Below are 17353 nucleotides of genomic sequence, written 5' to 3'. Positions count from 1 at the left end.
TTGGGTGGGTTTAATTTGACCAATCTGTTTTTCGGTTGTAGCAGCTGTCGGGAATCGATGGCACATGAAACGTATGCAACGCTGGCCAAAAAGTGGAACAAATACAATTGCAGAGAGAAAGAGAGAGAAAGTGTCCAAGAAAAACCTGAAAGCAGTGAAGGAACAAATGCATACAGTAGACCACAAACGTAAATCAAATACTGTATATTTAAAAATTGCATTTTGTCACCATTGGACCTTATGTTATGTCCAAATTTGGTCAATTTCATATTTTTCCACAAATGACTACAAATGGACTTTTGTCTTATTAACCAATTTGAAGTTTTGAAATTAAGCTCAAGACACTTTAATATAACTCTACCCCTTCTAAACTCTGCGGGAGACGTGCAGCATTATGTTGCTTCAAGATTGAAAGATATTTTTCTGGAAAAAAAATAGTGAGCCTCTTTTGTCAAAATGTATCATTGTAACGCTTCATTGCAGGACGCGCGCCAGCCATGGCAAGTTTGCTTGCAGAATTATTATTATTTCTTTTTTATTTTTTGAGTATTTTGGAAAATGATGCCACCCCATTTTCTGTTATTGGGGCAACATTCTAATGTGTAATAAAGGAGTGATTTTCAAGCTAATGCCGTTAGTTTCAACATGAAAATGGGGAGATGCCGTGATGAAGTTTGGCGCGCAACAGTATGTAAATGTTACCAATTGCTCCAATAACTAACTAACGATAACAATGTGGTGTTTGGAAACGTTCTCAATTTCCTGAAAAGTAGTTGCTTTGGAGAGACGAGGATTCCGCCCAACAGTGACGATATGTTGACTGGGTCATATTTCTTTCCCGGCGCTCGAAATTGAGAAGTGGCTCTCGAAAGGGAAAATGTTCCCCGCCCGAAGTTATGTCGAGATGACACAAAGAACAAGATGGCCGTCTATTTCTGGCCACGTCACGTCATAAGCGGAACCACAAAAGAGGGAAGGGTGGCCCGCATGCATGTCGGACACGCGTCGTGACCTCTGCCAAAAAAGTCGCACTTGGTGAAAGACAAAGAAATGGTTATAATTAAGCAGGAGTGCTTTCATTTGGTCCAAGATTCTCTTTTCTTATGTTACGCTCACACATTGGAAATAAAGAATTCATTTATTCATTTAAGTACAGTTGAAAAAAGCTGCCATACACTCGCACTTCAAATCTGCGTCATGACGTTTTCCAGGTCATGTGACAGGAAGTTGCCGCCTTCTGGTGACCAGGTGAGCACGCGTCTCGCCTTACAAACTCTGCATTATTCAATCGTGAGAAGCAACGCGGCCGCCGCTGCTGCTGCTGCTGCTGCTCCATTGGACATGTTTGCAGCGGCCACCAAGAACTTTGTCAAGCAGGTGGGAGACACGGGCAGGTTGATCGCCGTCCCCGGCCTGAGCGAGGCCGACCGCTATCAGCCGCTCAGCCTCGTCACCAGGAGGAGAAAGAAGCGTTTCTGGAAGAAGAACAAGAACAAGTACGCCTCCACCGCATTCTCCCTCAAAGATATCCTGGTCGGCGAGAAGGAGATCACAGCAGGTACACCCTAAAAAAAAAAACACCCCAAAAAAGGTTCAATTTGACCAATCGAGCTGGTCGTTGTGTGTCCGACAGATGCTTTGGTCGAAACAACTGCTCTCGAGCGGTCGGTGTTTCCAACCAATATTTATCGGCGATTGGGCCAACCCAAACAAATTGGTCATTCTGACCAAGAGATTGGTTCATCTGTGTTAGAGGCTGACATTTTGACATCGGGAATCCCGCGGGTCATTGGATTCCCGAAAAAAAAGTACCCCTGCTGGTCTCACCCACCTAAATGGGGCAAAATTGGCTTTCCACATTTGCGGTGAGCAGCAGCGGGAGCCGTGCTCGGCAATCATCTCCCCAATCTCAATCCACAATGCTGAGTGTCAGGCAGGGAGGCAAACAGCTCCCATTTTTATAGTCTTTGGTATGATTGAACCCACAACCTCCCCGTCTCAGGGCAGACGCTCTCCCACTAGGCCACGGAGCTGGTCACCCCTAGTGATCTATCTTGGCACACATTTCCATTTTTAAACACTATATTATAATCGCATAGTAAAATCCATTTATAATACAATAAATTGATACAATAAATATATTTCCAAGTGCTCTATCAAGATTGACTTTCTTTTGTAACCAATTTCATCGGTTGTTTGGCTAACCAATAAAATTGGTATTCCCGTAACCACCCGGAACGGTCAATGTCCGACCAATCGATTGGTTAATCAAGCCAACATGATCCTAATGTCGTTTTTATGAAGCAATCCATTTTTAGAGTGTACGCTGAGCGTGAGATGTCAAAAGTCTGATCACCAAACCTCCATCAGGTGTGTCGTCTTATCAGCTGCTCAACTATGAAGACAAATCGGACGTGGCCCTCAGCGGTCGCCATGGAAACCACCTCATCAACGACGTGGGCTTCAATGTCAGCGGCTCCGATTCGGTGGCCGTCAAAGCTTCCTTTGGGATCGTGACTAAGCACGAGGTGGACGTGCCCACGTTGCTGCGGGAACTCAACTCCAGGTATGACGCAACTTTGCATCAGCTCGGTTCACGCGACCCGCAGGCCTGTTCGTGGCTCTTCGGACATGCGAGAACTTATCGTGTGGCAAAAAAGCAACACGTCCTTTTCTCACCGACTGACGGAAGAGAAGACATACAGCCGAATGATGTTTGACCTATTTGGGTCAGAGGTCATATGAGAAGACGGCTTCCCTGAATAAATGATCATGTTATTCTACACTTCCACAAAGTCAACTTCAGTGTCAACGTTTGATGCGCAAACAAAACGCAGCCTTTGTCGAAAACGCGCACACACAATATTGAAAATGAGCTGCATTTTAGGAAAGTAGATGTGGAGCATTGCCTGGTGCGCCAATCGAGGGAGAGCGGATGGAGCGTCCTGTGCGTCGTCACGGAGAGCATCCGCACCACTCGCCAGTGCTCTCTTACGGTCCACGCCGGCATGAGGGGCGCCGCCATGAGAGTAAGCAACTCCGACCCGAAAAGGGGGCGTCGACATGAAACATTTCTTCATAATCATACGTGACCTCACTCGTCTCAACATCACATTCTGGTGAATATGACATTTTTGCGCAATATGAGTTATGCAGCAAAATCCAGCCGTTTTTATCCATCTCAGGGGGCGGCCATTTTCCCACTGGCTGTCGACCGAAGATGACATCACAGTTGCTCAGGCAGCGGCCAATCACAGCGCACCTGTTTTTTAAGATGAGACCTGAGCCACTGTGATGTCATTTTCACTCAACATGGCCACCATCTGATATTGATAAAAACTGCTGATTCCACTAACGCATTATTAACCAAAAATACCGTAGTTCAACGAGTGGGACTGCGTCGAAGATATTATTGTCAAGAAATGTTGGGGGAGTTGAATTCCAGTTTAAAAACAATTCAGAAAACATTTTGCTTTAAATAATTTGAATTCAGATCAGCACCCAATTGTAATTGAAAGGGAATATATATATATATTTTTTATTTTTTATTTTTTTTTATTCAAACTGTTTACGTACTGTTCCCATGTGCATTAAAGATGATCTCTTACATGATTTCGTCTGACGAAGCATCCACTTGTTTTCTTTTTTTGGGCCGCAGTTTCAGCTCGACGATGGCCGGAACCCAAAAGGCCGAGATAAGGCCATTGTCATCCCAGCTCACACCACCATCGCCTACAGCCTGTGCGAGCTGTTGGTTCGATTGGACGGGCAGCTCGGTAACACGCTCACGTGCATCGCTCACAATCAAGCCTGCAAGTGTCTTTCTCAAGCAAAACTCTTTTGCGCTATAATCAAGCGAGAAAGGCAACGAATCACGAGGACGAGAAGTGTGTGTTGTTTGTAATGACGGGTTCCGATTTACAACTAAAGCCTCGTGAAAAACCCGTGTGGCTCACACGTAAGGCTCTTCTACGCACTTGTGTTTTCCTTCATGAAAGGTGAAATGCAGGTTGCATCATTCTGTAATTCCCTTTCATAGATTATATATATATAAGCAGATAAATACTTGAAATCGCTTAAGTTGCGGGCCCTGCGATCTATAAACGATGAAAGTTTGACTTTTTGAATGGAATTACGGGAATGATTCCACTTTTTGAGGATATTCAAATTCTTGGACGAGCAACTTCATGATGAACTCGTAGCAGTGAATCGCCAAACGTTGTATTCAGGGAAAGTACAGTTAAGTTGCATGCGATCTTTAAGAACTGCTGGATTTAAACTGTTATTTAGCTACAATTTGTATTTCGCTTTGAAGAGTGAAACATTTGAATGTCATCAAGATTTCATTCCTTTTTCCAAAACACGTGTTCGACTCCCGAGCCTGAAAAGGATCAGGAAGTCTATTTTCTCTGTGTTTTTTCTGCATCAGACATCTGCGTTGCGCCGGGATCTCGAGGTGGATTTGAACAGGGTCAAACGAGGCAGCGGTTGGGCGGCTTCGCGGGCGACTTGTCCACGGGCCGACTGCGCCGCTTCCTGTCCGGCATCATCTACGGGAACCCCTTCAGAGCAGGTGCGGCGGCGAGCGCTCCGTCCCTTCTTCCCGCACATCTTCACCGTCGGCCGTCTGTCGGCGCAGACGATGGCGCGCCGGAAGAGCCGACTCGCTCGGATACCTTCGCGGACGACGCCGTGACCGACTACTACGAGAAAGCCGCCAGCATGACGGACGTCTCCTCGGCCTACTTGAGGGAAAGCACGCACACGCGCGTCAACCTGCTCACGCACAACATCGCCAAGGGTGCGTGCGCCCTGTGCGGGATGGGCCATCAAAGGCGACAAACCGTCTATGGCTGTGTGGAATGCTCATTCGGGGGTCAGAAATACGTACGGCTGCATGTTGTACCCTGTTTTGACCTCTGGCACAAAAGCCTGAAGTGATAACGTTTTCTTTTGTTGCTGAGGTTCAATATTTGTCTTGTTTTTCGGTCAATAAAATGCATGGCTGACCGTGCTGGGAAGTAAAGTAACACTACTTCCTTACTGTATTGTGGCGAGAAATGTAAAGTAGTGTTGTTCCGATACCGATACCGCTATCGGCAAAGGCCCCGATACTGCAATAAAACAGTGGTATCGGTATCGGTGAGTCCCAACAAGTAACATGCCGATACCATTCATTCTGACGCTAATATAGCACATGCAGCATCTTGCGCGACTTTCACTGACGTGTGACATGTTGACTGCATGCCGAGCCAAGATATCCGATTGGCCCTTGAATGCTCTGAACCAATGGCAGGACAGCTTTTTCATGTTGAGAAAAACAACAACCCTGTATGGTATCGGCATGGGCCGATACAGCAAAGCTGGGTATCGGAATCGGGGGCCAAAAAACAGATGCTTCTATGTACTTGTTTACTTTACTGATGACTTTTCGCATGCACTCCCTACATTTGACATTAGCTTCTATTGTACTTTCTACTTTTGCTCCTATGAATGACATTTTTCATTTTATTAACAGATCATTTAGCCATTGTCTCGACTTCCAAATGTAGTCCTCCTATATTTGAAAAAGGAGCGATGATAGCTCATATGAGCGTATGACGATACGTCTCAAATTTAGTCGGCACACAATAACCTGGGAAATGCGATCACTGCTCTCAACAATAAACAATAGAACATATGCTACATTGCAATAAACCAAACAAGAAGAAGGTGATTGAAAAAGAAAAGAAAAGAAAGTAATACAAGCATTTGGACTTCTCACTGTCGGCTCTCAGAAAAGATAGCAAGACTTGGAACATCAACAATACCACATTGCCTATGATATTAAAGTTATGTATTCCTTTTTTCTTCAATGCAATCGCGCCCCTCCACATCCTCTTAATACACACTACAGCCTCGCTGCTGGTGGTAAGTCACCATTATTAGTCTTCCCCTTTCAATAACTTTCACCTTAATGTTAGGAGCACATGGTGATGATTCCGTTTGGAAGCCAACTGTACTGTTTTGCAAATAGGTTTTGAATTTCTGCAAGGTTTTCTGGACCGGCTATTCGGTTGCCTTTATTGTCATTATACAAAGTACAAAGAAATGTGAAACTCTGTCGCAAGTGCACACATAGTAGACAAATAAAAAATATATACAATGAAATAAAATGGGACGCAAATAAATAAAGCCAATTCTGTATAAAACTACTGTATCCACTATACATATTGCAATGTGCAAATGTGCAATGCTGGAGGAAGCCAAGCAGGTTGAACAGATATGAATGAAATTGATATTTCACTTTGATAACGTGGACACATCCAACTACGCCCACTTCAAAAAGTGAAACATCACAAGTAGCCTGTAAATATTCAGCCTCCATGAAAGACAGATTGCTGGTCGTGTGACGGCAATGAGGGTGAGTTCCCTCAAAATGACTGGGAAGACAACAATTTGAATGGACACGTGAGGACAAGCGCTTCAGGAAATGAACGTAAACATTTTCATAAAAGAAAGGAAAACGAATTTTGAGACGTGTCATTGTCGTGGTATAGGCTTTGTGTAAATGTTGGACCCTTCAAGCTCAAAATGGGATTATTCTGCCACATTTTCATTTTGAGTGTTAGTCCTCCTTGCCGCCAGATGGCGCCTGTTTGTACATTTCGACTCAACTCCGAGCGGAAGTTCCGAGTGTCAACACAACGTAAACACGTGCGAGCGGCATGAGAACAAGCATGTATGGCATTATTAGACCTTTTATTAATACTTCACTGAACATTTCCACGGAATTTGAGTGACTGTACAGTATAGTCAATTTAAAGAATCTCGCGCAAAATGAAGTTTGCTTATAAGGTGAGTAACGAGCCTTTTGCTTAGTACGGTAGAAGAAATGGAATCCGAACGTTTCTCGGAAATATGGCAATCAAAATGATACTGCGTTTTTGTGCGTCACCACTAAATGGCATTAATAAATAAACGTTGAAGTTAGGCTCGCTCATTTACTGAACGCAGTGTTTTGTTTTGTTTTTTGCTGCCGTGACCGGGAACTTGCCACGGAGCCTTTTGCCGTGAATCTCGCAAGAACTCCAAGTACAAATTCGCGAACGTAACAGGGCAGCCTACACATCACGCTAAAATTACATATTCACGGCCAATTTACTATAATCACGGTAAAATAGCCGTTCACGCCAGGCCAAGACATCGGTTTAAGGCAGAATAATGCCAGCGGAAGTGTTGCTGGTCACGGCAAAAAACAACAACACAACAGCAACTTTTTTTTCATTATAATTGTCAACTATATACTAAACTTCTCTGTACACAAAATAGTTTAATTTAGTTTTTGTGTCAAAAAATAAGGAATATCTGTTTACCTTGCGCTACGTATTTTTTATGTTGTGTCGTAATTTGTGAAAGTAAAAAAAAAAGCAATAAGCCTTTTTTAAATTACTTTTTTGTAATGCCAACCACTGGCAAAACGTAAAATGTATTGTCATGTATTGTTGAGCATGTTGAGTGTGTAAACAAAATCCTTTTATTTGTGTTAAGTTTTCAAATCTGCTCGGAGCTGTCTATCGTCAGGGGAATCTAAGTTTTTCTAAGGATGGCAACGCTGTAATCAGTCCGGTCGGAAACAGAATCTCCATCTTTGACCTCAAAAAGTAAGTGCGCTGCATGGCGCGTCATTCATTTTGTTAAACCTTGAAAAGGGAAATAATAAGTCTGCCCTTCAGCAACACATCAGCGACTTTACCACTCTCCACTGCAAAGAACATTACATGCGTGGGAATCTCACCCAATGGGAACTTGGCAATCGTGGTGGATGAAGGTCAGGCCACAAATGTTACTTTTGTCTCGTGTTTTGTAAAAATATGAATAATAATAATAATAGTGTGTATGTTTTGACAGATGGCGCAGCATTGCTGGTCAGTCTCATCACGCGCGCCATCCTTCATCATTTCCACTTTCACAAACCCGTCAACAGCATCCGCTTTTCACCCGACGGCAGGTAGCGATGAATGCGTGCGAGCAGTGACACCAACAACTTGAATGTGTAGATAAATACCGACCCGGGCTTTCTTTTTTGTGAACAGGAAGTTTGTTGTCACGAAGGAGAATGTTGCGTTGCTGTACCACGCTCCCGGCAAGCAGCGGGAGTTGAACGCCTTTGTGTTGGACAAAAGTTACCACGGTCCGTACGGTGAAACCACCTGCATCGACTGGACTGACGACTCCAAGTAAGTCGGTGCCACGTGAGACTTTTGACGTCATCGAGCGGGAAGCTTGAAAACTCGATTGCTCATGCAAGCATGCGTGGAAGCTGAACCTTCGAGTGAGATTAGCGATAACCATCTTGGGTTCTCCGACTCTGAGCAATGATTACTGAACAAACTGCCGCTTGCTGTGAAGTGACTTTAGCAACCCGCCGACTGCCTCCACCACTTTGGCACGTGTTGCTTCAGCGCACGCAATCACTTTGAGTGTGTGAACATGCAATTCAGCGGCCGCTATGTTTTGCATTTTTCGTCAGGTGTTTTGTGGTGGGCAGCGAGGACATGTCCACGTGGGTGTTTGGCGCAGAGCGTTGGACAAAGCTCACCTACTACTCGCTGGGCGGACACAAGGACGTCATCGTGGGATGTTTCTTCGAGGAAGACAGTCTGGATGTGAGTCGTTGACTTCTTTTTAGTCCCGCCCATCCCAATCAAACACATGCTAATGATAATAATATGCAATCATGTGTTTGTGTGTGGGTCTGCAGCTGTACACAGTCAGCCAGGACGGGAGTCTGTGCGTCTGGGAGAGTGACACTGAGCTGGACTCCCTCGTTTTGAAGGATACACCCGACAAATCCAAAATGCCCAGACAGGGTGAGGAAGAGGAGGAGGAGGATGAGGAAGAGAGAGAAGGGGAGGCTCAAGAGGGACAAGTCATCAGAGGGAAAGCGCAAAAGTCCAAAAGTGAAGAGAAAACCAAGAAAGTCAGATACAAGCATATAAGCAAGTAAGTATACGCCCACAAACGTTCGCATTTGTCAACCTCTCACGCACGCCGTCTGAGTCCCGCCACGGGTTGCTGGTATGCGACGTCCTTCCTGAAAGTTTGACTTCAATTTATATTTTACACTTGGAATGTGTTTATATGTTCAATAAAGAAAGCAAAAAGTGTTGCCCTCTTCCCTCTTAAGGCACTTCTTCAATAAGGAGCGCGACTTTACCAAGCTGACGGCGGCTGCCTACCACAAGCCCACGCACATCCTGGTCACGGGTTTCGCCTCCGGAATCTTCCACCTGCACGAACTTCCAGAGGTTAACCTCATCCACTCACTCAGGTCAGAGACGCGAGACGAGAGACGATCGGTCAAAGCCTGCCAGGGGACATTTTAAGCACCGTGATGGTCTTTCTCCTTTTAGTATATCGGACCAGAAAATTGCTTCTGTGGCTCTAAACTGCTCCGGCGACTGGATTGCCTTTGGCTGCTCGGGTGAGAACGTCGTCCATCGAGTTGATCATGGCGTGAGACTGTTGGCTGTTGTCGTTAACTGCAGCTGTTGTTGCAGGCATGGGTCAGCTTCTGGTGTGGGAGTGGCAGAGCGAATCGTACGTCTTCAAACAGCAGGGACACTTTAACAATTTGGCGTCACTGGCTTACTCGCCGGACGGACAGCACATCGCCACGGGAGGAGATGATGGCAAAGTGAGTGCAAAGGGAAGGCGCGTACGGCGCTAACTTGACTTACGGGTCGAAGGCGTTCCTCGAACAAGCTCCGAAGGGATTCTTTCTTATGTATTCAAGCAATTCTCCCCGTTGAATTACATTGAACTGCCAACAACAGTTATTTACAAATTGTTACCGTCTAATTGTTTTATTTGTGTAGCAACAGGCTTTCATGGCGTTTCTGCATATTGTCAATGTTTCTAGGTGAAAGTTTGGAACACCAACAGCTGCCTTTGCTTCGTCACCTTCACGGAGCACACCAGCAGCGTCTCCGATGTGGCTTTCACCTCCAGCGGCTTTGTCGTGGTGAGCGCTTCTCTGGACGGGACGGTTCGAGCTTTTGATCTTCACAGGTAGACAAGCCACGACGCGTCAAACACGACACGTGGAAGAAAAGCTATCGTTGTCACTCAGCACGACTTGCATTTCTTCTTCTTTTGCTTCAGGTACCGGAACTTCCGCACGTTCACGTCGCCTCGGCCTGCGCAGTTCTCGTCGCTTGCGGTGGACGCGAGTGGGGAGCTGGTGAGCGCGGGGGCTCAGGATTCCTTTGAGATTTTCCTCTGGTCTATGCAGACCGGAAGGCTGCTGGAGGTGCGCTCTTACTTGCATACTCGCGTCAGGTTCAACAAGCACACATAGAACATCCTCTTAACAATTGTCTATATCCAATTATGAGCTGGAGATCATTTCAAAATGTATCATGTGAATGCGCGTACCTTTGTCAAAGTTGACCTGGAACAGCCTGCGTGTACATAAATAACATTTGTAGCTAGCACATGTACGAAAATGACATTTAAATATAGTTTCACTTTTGTGTATTTGAGGGCACTTGTGGAAATGTTATCACATTTCAGGGTAAAAGAATGACATGGAGGATATGGAATTGCGGTCCAAATTGTAATGGTTATAAATGTATAAGTTATCCCCTCGCTTCCTGTGATTGGCCAGATTTTAGGTGGCCACGAAGGTCCCGTTAGCTGCTTGTGTTTCAGTCCGGTTCAGTCAATCCTCGCCAGTTCCTCGTGGGATCGGACCATCCGGTTGTGGGACATGATGGACAGCTGGCAAGTGAAGGAGACACTTCACCTCACCGCCGATGGTAAACACAAATCCTACACGTAACTTTAGAAATCAAGACCTTGTTCAATTTGACCCTATCAGATGGTTCACGGCCATTTTTAATAGACATTTTTAAGATTCTGTAATGTTTTTGCTTCTTTTGCCACATCAAGTTTTTGAAAGTAATTGTCATCTCTTTCAAATCTGAGTATGAAACGTCATCGTTATTTTGACGCGTCGACTTGAAGAACCCCACGGAATTTCGGCTCATATGAACTTATTGATGGATATTTTTAACTAAAACTCGGTTCCCTGAGTTGGGGACGAAACCAGCATATTTTTGATATATTAAAAAAAACACAAAAATGCCCACCCCTGGAAAAGTTGCATTCGATTTGGATTAACATATCTGAAATTGTTTAAAAAAAGAAAAAAAAAGCATGGTAGACACTGTCTGAAAGTCTTGTTTGATATTGTTTGTTTTTTGCTTTGTCACTTCAGCTCTGTCGGTGACTTACCGCCCTGATGGTCAAGAGCTGGCAGTGGCCACGCTGAATGGAGAGATTTCGTTCTGGAACCCCAACACGGCTGCGCAGGTCAGCTCGGTGGCAGGACGTCACGATCTGGAGACGGGCCGCAAGGAGACGGATAAAGTCAGCGCCAAGCAGTTGTCCAAAGCCAAGTGAGTGGCGAGACGAGCGGCGTTCCTTCTTCAAGTTCAAATTCGAACCTTTCACTCGTGCTTTATGTCAAGGTGCTTCACGTCGCTGTGTTACTCTGCTGACGGGGAGTCCATTCTAAGTGGGGGCCAGTCCAAGTTTGTCTGCATCTACAATGTCAAGGAACAGATGCTCTTGAAGAAGTTTGAGATCTCATGCAACTTGTCCTTTGACGCCATGGAGGTCTGACTGCACATTTTTCACATAATTGAAGATTTGCCGAGGCCGGGATGAGAACGGCCGTGTTTGATGGAGGCGCTCGTTCTAAATTCAGGAGTTCCTGGACCGCCGTAAGATGACGCAGTTTGGTAGCCTCGCTCTGGTGGACGAGGGTGCCGGCGACAAAGACGGCGTCAACATTAGTCTGCCTGGAGTGAGGAGAGGTAAGAGGTGGCGTTTGATGACATCACTTTGCAAAACACATTGTTACCTCTGATAATGATAGTGGCACAATTATCCACTCGATCCTGGGTCTACTCCAACAGAATGAAGCAGTTGCCCACTAGCAAACTGTATTATTATGGGCCTGCTAAGCGGAGCAAGCAGGCACATATTACTATCCTAGAAAAGGGGTTTATTATTATGGGCCTGCTAAGCGGAGCAAGCAGGCACATATTACTATCCTAGAAAAAAGCGGTTTATTATGGGCCTGCTAAGCGGAGCAAGCAGGCACATATTACTATCCTAGAAAAAAGGGTTTATTATTATGGGCCTGCTAAGCGGAGCAAGCAGGCACATATTACTATCCACCCTAGAAAAGGGTTTATTTTTATTTTTTTTATATTTTATTCCACCGACTTTTCCGCAAAAATGCGGCCCGAACCGTAGATCGCACCGGGACAAATGAGGTATCAAACGATGCGGATCTGACTCGCTGCGCTATTATTTTTATAAGAATTCCCAGTTACCATGGCGACGCTATTCCCAAAAAACTCCCAAATAAAGTCCCATAGGAATGAATGGGAAACCGAAAATGATCACATCAAATCAAGCACCTTTTTCCAAGACACGCTGCGCGCGCATACGTTACCCGACCGATGTAAAAATTTGCTCAAAAATTTAAGGAATGAAAGCTCTCCCCCCTATGCGGGTTCAAAGACAGTGAGTGAAATATCCTTTATCCCATGTGTGTGTATTGCATGAGCTAGAGCGGACCAATTAAGAAACAGAGTGTAGACAGGGGAAAAATTGATTTCAAGTTTCACTTCAACTCGTCACCATGGCCACAATCTTTGCTCACTAGACATCATATTTGCACATTTTGTAGCCACAAGCCTCTGCTTTCTGAAAAACTAAGTTTTATTTGGCTAAGGTGTCATTTAGTACCTTTATTTTCACTTTAAGCGAGGAGAAGTCGGACTTTGGCGCCTATCTCCTCCATGTTAATTTCGCCGTTTTTTCCCTCTTCATTTTCGATCAATCATAAGTTTTCAACCTGCTCTAATTTGGTCATTTTTCATCCGATTAAAAAACTGAGAACATGCTCGCGTTCCCCAAACCCTTGCCGTTCTAACAAGCCATTTCTGGAATCTGCATCTTCAACCGTTAAGTCGTGAGAGGCTTTTGTTTGAGGTGAGCGTAATCCTATACAAATCAATGAATGTTGCTGCGTGACGTCTCCTAACAACTTAAAATCAAATGTGTGTGCGTGAATGTGCATGTTTTGTAAAGGGGCAGTAAGATACTTTTAGTTGATGTTGATTATGGTGAACTTCCACATTTCTTGACCGATTTCAATGGTTTAAATTTTAAACTGTTCAGCTCATTGAAATGTTACTTAAAATAAATTGTGTGTGCGTGAATGTGCATGTTTCTTAAAGGGGCAGTAACATACTGTTGATTTTGGTTAACTTCCACATTTCTTGACCGATTTCAATGGTTTACATTTTAAACTGTTCAGCTCATTGAAATGTTACTTAAAATCAAATGTGTGTGCGTGAATGTGCATATTTCTTAAAGGGACAGTAAGATACTTTATTTGATCTTGATTATGGTTAACTTTTACATTTGTTTGAGCGATTTCAATGGTTGAAATTTTAAACTGTTCAGCTCTTTGAAATGTTAGTTAAAATCAAATGTGTGTGCGTGAATGTGCATGTTTCTTAAAGGGGCAGTAATACTTTTAGTAGATTATGGTTAACTTGCACATTTCTTGAGCGATTTCAATGGTTGAAATTTTAAACTGTTCAGCTCATTGAAAAGAGTCAGCAGGCCCATTCAAAATTTCCGCGGAAATTTTTCTAGTTATTATTATTATTTTTTACATAGATATTTATTCAAACACGGGATGCTTTTATACAATACAATGGTATTTTTCTTTAATAAAGACATGTAAAAAAAAAAAAAAGACATTTTTTTTGGGGGGGGGGGTGTTTCGAGGGCTGGAATAGATTAATGGCATTTCAATGTTTAGTATTGATTATAGGGGTCAAAGGTATAGTCCCTTGAATAGTTAATGCAGCTCCCTGCTTAGTTTCTTGTGAGGGAAAAGGGTGAAAGGTTTGAATTGGATTATCATTTGGAACAACAACACCGAAGAGACCCGTAGCTGCCTTACTCAAAACTAGGTGGCCAACTCCTAGTAGATCATGAGACACCTGATAATCCCAGACATCATGAGACACCTGATGATAATCCCAGACACTAGCCATGAATCTGAGACGGAATCGTCTACCACTATCTGGCATTATTCTTAGGCTTTAGTGGAGCCCTGTAATGCAATCGGTGGCCTTCTTGTCTTGGGATGTCTTTGTGCATGCTTCTAAAATGGGACAATTCTGTCTGCATTTTTGTCCCCCAAAGGTGACATGAGTTCCCGACACTTTAAGCCGGAGATCCGAGTCAGCTCATTGCACTTCTCTCCAACGGGTAAGTGATAGAAGAAGCGATTTCTGGTGCATGGATGAGAAACAAAAGAAAATCTAGGCCTCAATGGACTTCGTCTCGACTTCCTTTTTCAGGACGCAGCTGGGCAGCCACAAGCACCGAGGGCCTGCTCATCTACTCTCTCGACGCAGCTTTGGTCTTTGACCCCTACGACCTTGACCTGGACGTAACGCCGGCCAGCATACGCAAACAGCTGCGGCTTCAGGAGTGGGCGGCCGCCATCGTTTTGGCATTCCGACTCAATGAGAAGGCCCTCAAACAGGAAGTGCTGGAGACGGTGCCGCACGAGCAGAGTGAGTCAACGACTGTCAACGCCGTCTATTCGCGCTTTGCTATTCTCAAATTCAGCTCTTTGCGTTTTGTTCTCGTAACGCTCTGCGATGCCACAAAATGGCAGCAAAACCCCAGCTAATACAAAAGTTGGAATTGGTGTCAAGGAAGTGTGTTCTAGTGAATCATGTGTAATTTTAAAGATTAATGGAAGATAAATTGAAGATGTTATTTAAGTATTTCTAGTTCAGCGTTCAGCACTAAGGTACTTTTCAACCTTGATCAAATATTTTCATAACTCTTTCAGAAGAGTTTTGAAAATATTTGATCAAGGTTGAAAAGTGAAACATCGACTTAAACCTAATTGAATGGTACCTTTTACATGGCCTGGGGGGAGGGGGGGGGGTCTGTATCATTTTTACTGGCACTAGTGTTGTCACGATACCAACATTTTGACTTCAATACTATACCTGCATAAAATGCCTCAATACCGACAAACATCAGCAAAAGCAGCATAATTATTTTCTAACGTTTTTATTAATTCAGAATATTAGGATGTATACATGTTAATTTATGTAAATACAGTATATATTTCTGTATGTACTGTACGTGCTTTCACATTACATGCCATTTTCTTGTATTTGACTGCATTTGATGTCATCCGTTTGAAATCTTGGGAATGCGCAGTGGCACTCCAGTGACTCCATGTAACGTTGCTCGTGTGCGCGGGCGCGACTCGGCTCTTCTCCATTACGCTCCCAATTAGTCGGATGCGTCATCAAATACTGCAAACTGGGAACAAAAGAATTCACACTCCACTTATTTTTGAAGGGACGTGTCAAAAAAATCATCATCTGGGCTTTTTCTGTGCGTCCCTCTGTGTGCCTGTTCATTAAACGCACTTTGAGTCCACTGCGGGGCGCTGGCGCGACGCTTGCTTTTTCTTCTGCTTCTCGGCGAAAAACATTTGCTCTTGTTACAAAACGTCATGACGGTTGGCTTGCCGTGGCTGTCGGCCATGTAAGACAAAAGTTCCATATGACACTTTGGAGGTACGGTACTGGTGCCGGTATCCCGTGCAACACTAACTGGCACGAAGCAACTTTGAGGAGGACGGTAGGAACACCGCCACGCAAAAAAATACAAATGTGCTGACTGCTTCATGGCATACGTCACTTCCTCCTTTTGCCAATCGTTACAAAGACAGACGTCAAATTGAATGTCGACGTTTGCTGGCGTGAGCTCCAAAACGACGCAATGCGCTTGTCCTCATGGGAAATGTGGTCTTCCTTCAAGCATAACATTACCGCTTTTGTCCATATGGCGTCGCCATAACCAGCGTGAACTTTAATCAAGGCATTTGATGGCTTTTTTAAGGGGCCGGGCGGCTCCAGCGATGTGACCAAATGTGCAATATTTTCTCTTTCAGTTGCAGTCATTTGTGGCACACTCCCTGACGTTTATGTGGAGAAGTTGCTGGGCTTCGTGGCCACGAGCTTGGAGAAGACCGGTCACTTGCAGTTCTACATGATTTGGGCTCAAAGCCTGCTCATGCTGCATGGGCAAAAACTCAAGAACAGGTTTGCTGCAGCTCACACTTGAGTTGGATGTTGGATGTTGGATGTTGGATGTTGGATGTTGGATGTGGAGTGCAGTACAAGATCTCACGGTAGTGTTTGGTGTGCAGGTCAGGAAGCATACTGCCCACCCTGCAAGCTTTGCAGAAGAGCATCCAGAGGCACTGGGACAACCTGGCCAAACTGTAAGTGTCGTCATCATTGTCGTCCCCCATTTGTCAATGTCACATGTCAAACCCAAAGCCTCGCCCCGTCATCTTTTTCTGGCCCACCAAAACAAATCAATTGTGTTGATGTCTGATGTTTCTTACTAAATGTATTTGCTCTTCATTTGAGCAGAAAATATGCCTAAAAATGCTATTTTCATCACCTTTTTTTCTTCCAGTTTTTACAAGCATTTGTTTTTACCAAAAGCCTTCTTAACAACGTTTGAACAATAGAATATATATATTTGTGGTGACCACTAATTTCCATGACTTCTGATTTCAAATTCAACATTTTGTTAACTATTTATATAACAAATGCAGGGGCAACTGTCAGTGGCGTAAATATCGCCGGGGCCAGAGACAGCGCAGAGACAGAAGGGGAAAGAAAGAAAGAAAGAACAAAAACAGTGAAACTAAAACTAAATTATTATTTTGCATCGGGGCCTCTCAGCATGGTGTTACGCCACTGGCAACTGTGTAATTGTAATATGTTGAGGTGACACATTGATATGATTTTCACAATCACAATGATGTGGCTCGCGATAGAAACGACTGCGACACCCCTGGTCTGTAAAATGCTGGATTGAAATATGAAAAGTAATTCAGATTTGTCTTTAATTTCATTCTTCAGCTGTGACTTCAACCTGTATAACATTCGCTATGCTGTGGCCCTGTCCAAGCAGAGGGGCATGAAGAGGGCACCAGAGCAGGAGGGGGAGAACAGCCAAGCTGATGATGATGATGATGATGATGATGATGATGATGAACAGTCTGAGGAGATGAGCCAGGCCTCCTTGGATAATGAAGAGATGATACTATAGACTGTTGTATCAATGTCACAATCTTAAAGCTTTTCCTTTTTTTTTTTTAAATAAATACAAATAAAATACATTTATCATACAAAGGAGGGTGTTGTATTTCGAAAGAGATTCA

The 17353-nt window shown here is 44.2% G+C and overlaps 2 protein-coding genes across 2 annotated transcripts; both read left to right on the top strand.

Moving 5' to 3' along the window:
- Nucleotides 1-1341: 1341 nt before the first annotated feature.
- Nucleotides 1342-4941, top strand: pjvk (pejvakin). The gene is made up of 6 exons (XM_086069733.1): nucleotides 1342-1558; nucleotides 2371-2566; nucleotides 2888-3029; nucleotides 3659-3776; nucleotides 4430-4573; nucleotides 4640-4941. The coding sequence occupies exons 1-6, from the start codon at nucleotides 1342-1344 to the stop codon at nucleotides 4939-4941; spliced, it is 1119 nt and encodes a 372-aa protein (XP_085925859.1).
- Nucleotides 4942-6677: 1736 nt separating this feature from the next.
- On the top strand, nucleotides 6678-17324 carry pwp2h (PWP2 small subunit processome component). The gene is made up of 21 exons (XM_086069097.1): nucleotides 6678-6837; nucleotides 7531-7643; nucleotides 7716-7810; nucleotides 7891-7990; nucleotides 8076-8219; nucleotides 8513-8648; nucleotides 8744-8985; nucleotides 9170-9313; nucleotides 9396-9466; nucleotides 9543-9679; nucleotides 9905-10053; nucleotides 10147-10294; nucleotides 10652-10802; nucleotides 11264-11444; nucleotides 11517-11664; nucleotides 11756-11864; nucleotides 14284-14349; nucleotides 14442-14660; nucleotides 16067-16217; nucleotides 16325-16399; nucleotides 17052-17324. The coding sequence occupies exons 1-21, from the start codon at nucleotides 6820-6822 to the stop codon at nucleotides 17239-17241; spliced, it is 2787 nt and encodes a 928-aa protein (XP_085925223.1). The 5' UTR covers nucleotides 6678-6819; the 3' UTR covers nucleotides 17242-17324.
- The last annotated feature ends 29 nt before the right edge of the window (nucleotides 17325-17353 follow it).

Source organism: Leptonotus elevatus, chromosome 2 (assembly GCF_054856555.1).
Source record: "Leptonotus elevatus isolate MCC_2025b chromosome 2, RoL_Lele_1.0, whole genome shotgun sequence".
NCBI lineage: Eukaryota > Metazoa > Chordata > Actinopteri > Syngnathiformes > Syngnathidae > Leptonotus > Leptonotus elevatus.
This window is presented reverse-complemented; position numbering and strand designations above follow the sequence as displayed.